At 32.0% G+C, this 11,743-nt stretch overlaps 1 protein-coding gene across 1 annotated transcript; it reads right to left on the bottom strand.

The window, feature by feature from the left end:
* Positions 1 to 1,237: 1,237 nt before the first annotated feature.
* LOC149550236 (DNA sliding clamp PCNA-like) lies at positions 1,238 to 7,406 on the bottom strand. Its single transcript, XM_089793330.1, has 4 exons — positions 6,817 to 7,406; positions 4,584 to 4,736; positions 3,755 to 3,852; positions 1,238 to 1,748 (listed from the first exon to the last, which is right to left on the bottom strand). Exons 1-4 carry the CDS (start codon positions 7,133 to 7,135, stop codon positions 1,530 to 1,532), a joined length of 789 nt encoding a protein of 262 aa, XP_089649456.1. The 5' UTR covers positions 7,136 to 7,406; the 3' UTR covers positions 1,238 to 1,529.
* Positions 7,407 to 11,743: the final 4,337 nt, after the last annotated feature.

Genomic DNA, 11,743 nt, shown 5'->3' with positions numbered 1-11,743 from the left:
TGATATTGCTATCAAGATTTAACTATGTGATTTTGAATCAAACTCATTGACCCATGTTTCATGAGTAGTGAAACAACATGAATCCATCTCTCATGAGAATAAATGGAACACTTAGCACTCATTGGGTCTAGATGATGCTCACACCGGTGAAGCACCAAGACTTCCCTAGAGGTCACCCATCTAGGTACTACAACCTAGGCGCACTTAACTACAAAGTTTCCTCCATGGTTAAACCCAAAGTTACACTTCAATTCATGATTAACCACAAAGTTATAACCTTAATCAAAGTTACACTTCAATCAATAGTGAAAAGTTTGTTTTCTATAGAAGTTGCAAGATGATAAGATATATCATGGTAATCACAAAAGGCAAGATGATACGATATACCATGGTAATCACAAAGGGTATTCAAACTTGCAATCTGTCCATTTTAAAGGTGAACGTTATCAACACCGGATTTTTTTTTTTTAAAGTGTGATGGGATTACAAAAAGATAAGTGTAATGGGATTTGCAACAAAAATACGTGTGATGATTCTAATCCTTGTGGCACTATTGCATTTCCCTACGTATCAATACCCACATTAGCAAATACTAATGTTGGAATTCGACGACCTCATTCCTCTACATATATCGATGTGTCATTGCCTGTGTAACTGCCACATCACATCAAGTTCAAGCTTAGTTTTATGGCTAGGGAGAGTGTTCGTAAAACCATAAACCATTCTCCAAAATTTATTTTCTAAACATCAAAATTTAAGGCATGGAGGTTCCGTATTATAAGGCCTTATATGTCAACAAAAACAGTAGTATGATACAAAAATATTTTCTAAGTTCTTTAATGTCTTCAATTTATGCACAGACATATCAAGAACTTGCAACTCAAGACTTAAACTTCAACCATTTAATTCTTATTCATTTATAGTGTGCATTTATCTTCCTTTCATTACCCATAAAGGATGAATCAAGCTAGTTTACTGTGCATTAGAAGATACCTGATTTTTACAGACAACACAAAACTCAAATTTCATTTCACTGGAGAAACCAAGTAACCCTTTTCTCAACAGTTCTGGTTGATATCTATCTGAGCCCACAATCATACCTAATGCAATGATATGACCTTCGCTCCATGCAAAGGCTGTTCATATAGAAAAGGATAATCAATGATTCATTTTTTATGCATAATTAGAAACAATTAAGTCACTGTTAACTGCACTATCAACTGCAACCATGGAAATATTGACGCTAAGTAAATGACACTTTTATTATAAATATAGCTTTGACCAACATCCAGTTCAGTGAATGAAAAAGTTAGTTAATGTAAATTTACATCCCAAAGCCACAGAAAGATCCTGTTAGTTATAACCAAAACTTCAACTACACAAGAATACAATTCCAAAACACCCACTGCAAGATAACCATATCAGAGCTAAAAAGAAGCTTCCAACTATAAATCACTGTCATATTATACTAACACGAGGAAATTACCATCTTACATCAAAAACTCCCATGGAATAGAGACAAAAGACAACTAAGATTCTCCTTCTTCCTCCTCAATCTTTGGGGCCAAATAAAACCTAATATAGCCCATATCTGCAATTTTGTATTCTACAACCACAGGGAGATCAGAGGACATGCTGATGGTCACAGAGTTTGACAAGGGTGATGCCTTGGTGAATGAATTCATGTAGCGTAAAGCAAAGGTCAATGACACAGGCTCCTGCATTTCAATAACTGTTGCCTCCTCTGGCTGTCAAATATAACACCAGAAAGTTCGTCAGTGCATATTGCTACTCTACAACATCAATACAAAAAACACAGCATGCAGGAATTGATTCACACAAATGAACCAAAAACAGGTTAGCAAAAAGCTAAGTAAAGGTCAACAATTGGGTTAAAGGTGAATAATTAACAAATTCCTGGACGTAATAACAAAGAAATTAGATTATAGCAAACTGCCTTCAAACTAATTAACTAATGGTATGGTCCACCTTAAGATCATAGACTGGAAGATACTAGTTAAGGTTTCATTTTCTAAATAACATAGGTTAGTAATAAGTTAATTAAAGGTCTTGAATTGGGAACAGGTGAATGATAAACAAATTCCAGGAGGTAATAGCAAATAAATTAAATTATGGCAAACTGCCTTCAAACAAGTTAACCAAGAGTATGGTCCACTTTATAATCACAGACTGGAAGATACTAGTCAAGGTTCCAATATCTAAATAAGTGAAGAATGATAATGCACAATGCAGAGGTCCAATTACAGAACAAGTCACTGAGTTGTTGGCTAATCTATTCATTGTCTCCACCACCCTATCTCAGAATGGCCACTTGAAGAAAAGCATTTAGGTTTTGACACCATAAACCTCCTTCAACAACTCCTGTTTCTTGCAGAAATTAAGATATGTAAGAGCGTATTCAGATGGTTCAATTCTTGGTTCTTTTGGCAAAAAAGTTGAGTATTGGTCCCTGATTTAAGTTTTAAGTTTCCAGATTCATCCTGGTGATGTTCACAACAAGAAGGCCACTGAACCAAGCTATTGCTGATATTCAAATAGAGATCTCATTTCCCACATTAATACCTTGATACTCAGGAAAGACACTGAGCAACTCGCAATTTCAGGCTGCATACCATATTCAGTTACATTTAAAATTGAGGCAATTATTGTTTCAGGTCTTCTGGTCTATCAACAACATTGCAAAACAATATGGACAGAGAAAGCAAGCAACACACCAACAAAATACACTTTCTAGAGTACATCTATGTCCTGAAGTCTTCAAAAGTACCATATCCATCTGTATATCCACCTTGATAACTTAAGTAGTTCGGCTTCAAAGTTCTGATGTTAAAAGACGTTAGAAAGATGCAAATTACTCCACATATTGCAACCTTCACCTTTCTGACATAATTGAGTTGTCTAATTTCTTCCCTGAATAGTGTTACAAGCTATAGTTGCCGTTGCACCAAAAGATTGACCTCTTAATGTCTGATACAACCACTAGACTTATAGAACACAAGAGGCAGTTAAGCCATGTCACAAATCTCGAAGGGGAAGGCTGGCAGTTAGTCCAACAATTTCCCCCTCAGCATTACCCTAGGAGATTCAAACCTGTGACAAAGCTTTAATACCACTTGTTACATGCTAGAGTTGCCATTGCACCCAAAGATCGACCTGTCAATGCCCAATACAACCACTAGACTTATAGAACACAAAGGGTGGTTAAGCCATTTCACAAATCTCGAAGGGGAAGGCTGGCAGTTAGTCCAACAAATAGTTGTAGCTTCAAATTTCCATGCATGCAGTAAACCCATTTAGACTCTAGATGAATCTTTTCAATAAATCCAATACAGTCAGGTAGTAAGCTCTATGAAATATAGACTGGCAATACAACTAATAAATTTCACTTGTGATTCATTTTACCAACTAATTGAAAATGTATGTCAATTTTCAAACACACAAACTGAGTAATTCTCAAGTTAAAACAAGAAGATATTAATAGTTGCATACAAAAGTAAACAAAAGATTAAAAGATTAAAAAATAGTGCCATATTGTAGAACAGGCTGAAACAGAAATTGTGCACTCAAGACCCTTAAATTCCAAAACTGAGCATACATTTGCTTTTTTACCTAAAGTAGGTTTGAAAATAAATCAAAATATATTCTATATTGCTTATTCATCAAGAATTATGAAATGTCATCCATTGAAGCCATTCAATTTTATGTGCAAGCGGGAAAGTTAGAAAGTGGTTACCTTGTCAACTGAGGTATTTTGCCTACAAACAATATTTGCACTTCCAATATCACCCTTGGTAGAGAACTTCACCCCTTCCTTGGTCACAGAAATAACAACTGCATGAAAAATATCAATGTATTAGTACCTCTGCAAATCTTTCAAATATAAAACTCCCATAAAAAGCCCATTTTTTTATGTGTCCAAAACTTCAAAAACTTCCACATCGACAATAGGGCAGTGCATGATCAAGGTTGTATAATCATACAACATCAATGTTCCTGCCCTCTCACAAATCTTGGTACCAATTCAAACAAAAATTTCACTAACATAAAACAAATGCAAACTAGATGCATTCAGTGCACAATATGATGACCCAAACTAACAAACAAAACTCATACAAGTATAGCCCCCAACAAAGTGTGGTTCTATGAGACATTTTATTTCAGATACCAGCAAAATCAAAACAATCAACACTTTAGTTCCTTTGCAAACAAAGAAGCAGTCTAATAGAGGTAAAAAGGAAAGAATTAAAGAAAGGGTAACTGGGATAAGTAATATGTGAGCTATAATTGCTCAGAATCGCAAAATTGCTTCTATTTCTACAGTACTTCCCCAAACACAAAGGCAGTCACGCTTATTAAATAAAATTTCATACTGCAAACATAACAATAAAAGAAACAATTTGGTAAGGCAATTTCAACTGGTATGTTTGACAAATTCTACAAGAATGCAAATAAGAATAGTGAAGTACAAAAACCTGGAACCTTGAAATAGATACAAATTATCTGAACAAAGTAAAATTTCTTTCCTGTCTCGCTTAATACACAAAATAGGCCCAACACCGTACCTGTGTCACCAATGGTGCTCAAGTCTTTGCAGATACGAGCAAACTCTTGCGATGGCATCCTCACAATGGATTGATACTCCGACTCAGGAATACCCAAATGTTCGGTGTCAATATCCATTAACTTCATTTCAAAGTCAGAGATCTTATCCTGGTCTGATTCAAACACGTGAATAACTTATAAGAAAGGAGTCACATTTATTTCTCATTTAGTTTCCAGAAATATAAATTCAGAAACAACAAAAATTGCAAAATAAAACTTTGCACCATATCATTAGATATATCAGGGAACAACAAATAATGTGAACACTTTATTTTGCACAAGGAGACACAAATCCAATACCAGTGTTGCAGCATAATACAAGAAGAAAAGGCATGACATGTAAAAGTCATGCAAAAACACAAATCTTACATAACACAGAGAGAGGTATGGTCCCTATCCCAGTAGACAGTCTTCTCTCCATGCATACAAACGACCGATTGTGATCAAGAACATGAACAAGGAGACACATTATGAAAAACAATAGGACATCAACATTTAGAATAATCTAAATTTCCAATGGAAAAGTCCAAGGCCTTTTAAAAGTTAAACACTTCATTTGAAAAAATGACATAACAAAGTTCAAGAATAAAAAGACTAATCTGTCAAAATTAATTGAATAAGAAGTTAAATAAAAGCCACTCAAGAGCTTTTTGAAGAAAGCAACTATCTTGGGAATAAAGAAAATATCTCATTCACATCTAGGCTCGGGACTTTATCATTATCACATCCTTACAAACAAAACAAAGATATAACAGTACACTTCATGAATCTATCAATGTCAGATCCTTGCAGACAAAGCACTCATATGACAGTACTGAATATTACACTAAAAACATCACTCCTTTCGTATCCTTTAATATTGTTTACTATTACCTCCAATGATATAGCTCTTTAATAGGCAAGAGCTTATGAAACAAAATGTTTTCAAATTATATTCAAATAGTTGCTTTCAGAAAATTAGAAAGCCCCAAGTAAAATTTTGAAATCTATGATCTATAAGAGATGTCAGATAGAAATTAAACCCTTGAAATGCCTGCAGCTCTCAGTAACAACTCCAATCTTGGAAACACTTAAGCATGTTCATTGGCCTTTTTAAATTTGGTTCTGTTGTCATCCCCACGTGCAAACAACTTCACACTTACCCATTCACGCTCGTAATGGATCTTATGGTTCACTTTGCCTTTCTAGAAAAGAGAGTGATGCAGCTAAGCCCAACAAATTAGATATTTGGCATCAGTTTCTAATCAATAAGTTTTGACTTCAAACAAGGGAGATGGTATCAGCATTACCACACGGCAGATTTAGATGTTTTTGACATTCCAACACTTATTTAACACTTGTGGAACCAATGGAGGATGTTACAGCACACCCTCAAAATCTAATAGACACAGAAAGTCAATCAAAATCCTTTACCTCTGACTGATTTGCAGGGATTCATCCAAGTAGATGACAATTTTATCAACACAGATTTTGGTATCCATTTTATATCAAGGATTTGATAACTACCCATTCTTGTGGCACTTTCTGTGGTCCAAAGCTCAAACTATCAAAGTTTGAGCTATGGTACACAACAGTGACCTTTAAGAATTATACTAAAATGCTAATATAGGACACTTTAATCCAGGGTCAAATGCACCCCCACCCCCCGTGGCAAAAGAAATGAAGCAATGTCTTTGTGCAGCTAGTAGGATTACAACCTTGAACTGACAAGGGCTATAGTAAATATCAAAACTATTCAGCTTTAACAAATATCAAAGACATGGACCAGCCCCGTGTTCAACCAGCATGGAAATATACTACAAGCTTTCTCAAAAAAAACAAGTATCAACAATACTGGCCATAACCGCTCCAGATTAATGAAAAACCTCATCTGAGAACGCGGGGCGTAGTGCCTTCCTGAGCAGAACGCAGAAGCAGGAAGCCGAATGGACTTAATGTTTGCCCATACAAAAACGCATTAAACACATCGTGGTGCTTTCAAAGAACTAAGTAATATGCAGGGATATTATAAAAAATTATATTATTAAAACAAATCAAACTTCAGCTCAACTGCTTAAATGTTCGTCATCTTTCCCTGGATGAAGAAGGCAAAGCGAGTAAGCAAAACTTGCAGGAATGAGCCGTCGGAAAGGTAACAAAACAGAAATGTCTTACTTTACAAATAAACATAAAGAGCCAAGAAAAAAGACATACTGGGGCTTTCAAACATGAAGGTAACAGTATCCCCTCCATCGTCGGCCTTGATGGTGATAATATCATCGTTACCAGCGCACTTCAACATCTTGGCCATGTTGTTTAGATTCATCCCCATGGACATATTCCTGTCGCACCTGAAATGCTCGAAACCCTCGGACCTCAGCAGCAGGGCCACAAGGGCCACGTGGCTCGAATCCATGGCCTGCAGAGAAAACCCAGTTGCTGAGCAATCGAAGTTGGCATCTGTGACCAAATCCTTTATGGCCTCAAGCACCTTCTTCAGGAGACTGCCCTGGACAAGCCTTAATTCCAACATGGCTCGACAGAGGGAAAATACCAAAAAAAATACACGATAAAAAAGAAAGAACAAAAAATGGGCAGGGGCGTAATAGAACGTCGTAAAATGCTCTGCAGAGTATAGGTAAAAGCAAGAGCAAAGACAATTTATGAGGCGGCACAGTATGAATGAGGGTTTCGAGGGTTTTCAGGTTTTTTTATGATGAACAATCAAATTGGCGGGAATGAGCAAATCTTCCAAAGGGATTTAATGCGACGTTTTTCTTTTAAAGCACCATTGATAGGCTTTAAATTGACGGTTATTATTATTATTATTATTAGTTATGTTTTCGCTTAGTCCATTGTATTAATAACTGCACCAATCAGATTTTAGATTTCATTCATATAGTAATGTTTGCAAAAGGTTTTGTAATTTGCATGATTTTTTTGAATTGAAAAATATAATTTTTTGAAACTAATGAAAAAATTTAATTTTCTTCAACAAAAATACAATTATTTTTTCCAACACCTCTATTAATGCAAGCATTAATTGCAACTTTATCTTTTCTTCTCTTATGACAAGTGGATAAATTTTATTAAAAAAAATCATTTTCCTAACACCTCATGAATGCATTAATTTCAATTTTACCTTTTCCACATTTGTGACTAGTGGACAAACTTTTTTTAAAAAAGACAATCACTTTTAATTGATGTTTATTTTTGTAATTTGTAAAATGCTATTATATATAGATATTTTAATCAAGTATAGGTATTTTAATCAAATATAGACATTTTAACTCTTTTAAATTGTCAATTTTCAAAAATTATTTTTTATATAGCTTTATTTCATATTTATTTTAATTTTAATTTATATATAAGTTTAAATTAGAATTTAGTCTCTTTTATTTTGACATATCTAAACCAATGCTTTTAATAGATTTATTGTTTATTTTTTATTTTTATATATAATTTTTATTATATTGATATTTTTAATTTATACTTTAAAATACATAATACTAATTTTGTATCAATTTTAATAAAGTTCAAATTGTTTAGCTTTGTATATTATCAACTTTATTTATTATAAGTGTGTTTGGTTTTTTTAAAGCATAAATGTTATTTTTAAATTAATTTATGTTTGTTTATTTTTATGCATTAGATTTAACCTTAAAAATATTGTCCACCTTCTTCAATTAGATGAATTTATTGCTTAAACAAGATATATCAAACAATTTCATCATTAAAATTAATCAATTTAACTCTTTTTTTTTTAAATTATATAATTTTATCTATATCTTATATATAATTAGTTCATAAATATCTTTGATCTCATAAATGTTCTTTATGATGTCATCTAATTTTAATTTACCATGATACTATAATATTTATTTATATATTCTTTTACTATTTTAATTAATATATATCATTGCAGTTATATAATTTAATAATATACTGACTATACTCTGTAATTTAATTTAGCTTACCACTATAATATTCTATTTGTCATTACTATTTATTTGTTATTTTATTAAACTAAATACATTATATTTTAACCAAAACCTACTTCAATCAACCATAAAATCATGAAGGCAGGAACTTTGGCGCTTGCGCCCCTTGTTTTACATGTCAATTTAAAATTTTGCACTGAATGGGATTAGGTTAACCATTCAATATTTGGACTGATTAATCATCTTGCATTTGAATTTGGCAATTGTTAAGGCATCTTTGGATTTTGAATGGCTTTTTAATTAATGCTGATAGGCATTCTACAATGGTAGAATGGGTGGACTTGGGAAGGTATGAGTGTGTTAAATGTTATTAATGCTAATAGGCATTCTACAATAGGCATTCTACAATGGCACAATGGGTGGAGTGGGAAGGTATGAGTGTGTTAAATGTTAACATTTACTTTCTAGGTTAAATTTGACAATCATCTACATGTCCAAATCTTAATATTTATTACAAATACAGTATATTTTAAAATAATTATTTAATAAATATTACATTAAATTTTTTTTTAATTATAAACTTAAGAGATAAATAATCATTTTTAAAAATAAATAAATTTAAAAAAACTTAAGAAAGTGCAAAAAAGAATTGAAATATAAATAAATTAAGAGAGTGGAAAAAAGTAGAAATAAAAATATTTTTAGACGTAGCATATTAAATTATAATCATTTTTATAATCGATATCTATCGGCATTTCTTTAGATAGATTTATTTAAGATATCTATACTAATTAATATGTTGTGTTTAGAATTTGAAAGATATGAAAAATTACATATATATTGTTATGTTATGAGCATGAACTTAAATTTCAATAGCTTTTAATTATATGATATGAATTGCTCGAACATTCATGTGTTTTGTTTTTTAAATTGAAAGATAAATTTTTAAGGTATAATAAAAGTGGAATTTTATTTATTTTCGTATTGATATAGTTAGATTTGGTATTAAAGTTAAATGGCAATTTTACATTTGTAAAGATCAAAATTATTCAAATATTGGAACTTTCAAACAAGATATGAATATCAATTGAAAATATTGTAAGGAATTTTTTTTTGTCAAATGTTGTGTATTCAAGTGTCTTGAAAGACATGAATTGTCTTCTAAGTTAATAATGTCTGGAAAAGTGTGAATTATAATTTTCAAAAAAATATTCTCATAAATGTTTGATTGAGCATGAATCTTCGAGTATATTTTTATGTACATGTAACACATTATGTCATATTACTTAAATATATTTAAAATACATGAAAGTAGCGTTATACCATTCTATTAAAATTTATTTATATGTGTAAACCTCAATGAATTTTGTAAAATATGGAGTAAATGTTTTGTACAATGTTTTTAATTATCACAAAGATTGTAAAGGTTGTGAAGCAAAATCATTCAACCAATGAGAATGTAGCTAATAAATTATTTAAATATTTTTGGTGTCAAAATATAAAATAAATATAAATTTAGATGTGAAAATATATAATATACAATTGGTTAGAGCTACATGTGTTAGCAAGATCCATATAGTGGTTAGTACTTACCTTTAAAATATTCAATGATAAAACTTATTTTGTAAAAAGGTTTCAACAAGTAGATTATGACCATGGGATCGTGCCCTTAATTTTAAATAGAGAAAATTAGAAAGATTACAAATACAAAATTTGGAAACACGAAGCCTCGTATACGCATCTTGCAAATAGAAAAGGCACCACCCAATATTTGAAATGAATATAACCCCATTGAACCAACTAATTAGCAAACTTGAAGAGACTGGAAAGTAGTGAACAACTCATCTTTTAGGTAAGCACCCAAACTTAATTATGGTGAAGCTCCTACTAATTTCCTTACCAGTGAAAATATATATTGATTTTAAGAAACTTAACACTCTCGCAACAACCTTCCCACTCTCAAACTTGATTTGTCAAGATCGAGACACTAGGAAGGGTATCCACTAGCCTGTGAAGAAATCATCTACAATCAACTAAGGGGTATTAATAATATTTTAAAAAAACACTCAAACACAAGTTTTTCCAAGATGGAGTCCAATCCAATTAGGAACTCTTTGAACCTAACCCTCTTCCATTTTGTAAATATCATCCTTTTCCATACCTAAAACTAGGAGCACCCTGAATAGATGTCAATGATGACATGATAATAATGGTTAATAATAATAATAATAATAATCTTGAGAATCCACTTAATAGTATTTAAAAAAAAGATGATGATGTATATGAATCAGTCACCTTCTAAAGGCACTTCTATCTAAGTGGGCCATAAAAATTTTATAAGGGGGCACGGGGAAAGCATATTTGTATGATCATCCTTCCAAAATGGAATAAAGATGGAATGATATATTCAAGGAATGCTTACTACAAATAAAAAACCAATATTTAAATGAAATTATATGCAATACAGAGGAAATGATATGATCAAGGAATGCTTATTGTAAATATACACATGTTTTCTTTATCACAAGTTGTAATGGGATGGTAAAAACTTATTGGAAAGATCTCTCGACCACTTCCATTCCTAATGAATATAAATTCAAGATTTCAAAGATTCTTTAGTAGAGGATTGTCCACTACAATGACTCTTAGAATCAACATATCTGGTCATCCTCACTCATGGGTAAATATTTAGTCAAGAAAAGTTAACAAATCATTTCCAAAACTAATCACATTCTAAGAATTATTTTTTTAAGTATTTGTTGATCTTCAAAAGTTCTTCCTAAAGTAGGTGCCTTCACTTGGCTATCTCTGATGGGAAAAATACTTGCAGTGGCAAACTTTCAGCTTGGCATAACTCTTGTTTCAATTGTACCTTATGTGGAGCTCAAGATGAAATAGTTATCCATGTCAGACTTCATTGTTTGTTGACCTATGTGTGTTGGGATTGGTTGAAATAAAAACTCCATTGGTCTGCCCCTCTTGGTGAAGAATTCTCTAAGGTACATGAATCTTGTGATCCTCTTCAACAACATTCATTATTTTATGCAATTTGGGTAGTAGCCAGGGCACATTTGGTGAGAATGAAATAGGTGGAAGTTTCATAATAAAGTTATCACCCTTGCAGTAGTTATTAAAAAAATAAAAAACCTATTTATGAATTTGTTAATGCTTATTGTATCAATATTAAAAGTGCAAATTCA

Source organism: Cupressus sempervirens, chromosome 7 (genome assembly GCF_028749045.1).
Source record: "Cupressus sempervirens isolate cs-2001-9-10 chromosome 7, ASM2874904v1, whole genome shotgun sequence".
Taxonomy (NCBI): domain Eukaryota; kingdom Viridiplantae; phylum Streptophyta; class Pinopsida; order Cupressales; family Cupressaceae; genus Cupressus; species Cupressus sempervirens.
Note: the sequence above shows the minus strand (reverse complement) of the source record. Positions and strands in the feature narration are given on the sequence as shown.

Coding starts and splice junctions, on each gene's coding strand:
- LOC149550236 (XM_089793330.1), bottom strand. CDS start 7,135: ATGTTGGAATTAAGGCTTGTCCAGGGCAGTCTCCTGAAGAAGGTGCTT. Junction 4,737..6,816: donor CTTCATGTTTGAAAGCCCCA/GTATGTCTTTTT, acceptor TGTTTGAATCAG/ACCAGGATAAGATCTCTGAC. Junction 3,853..4,583: donor GAGCACCATTGGTGACACAG/GTACGGTGTTGG, acceptor TTTTTCATGCAG/TTGTTATTTCTGTGACCAAG.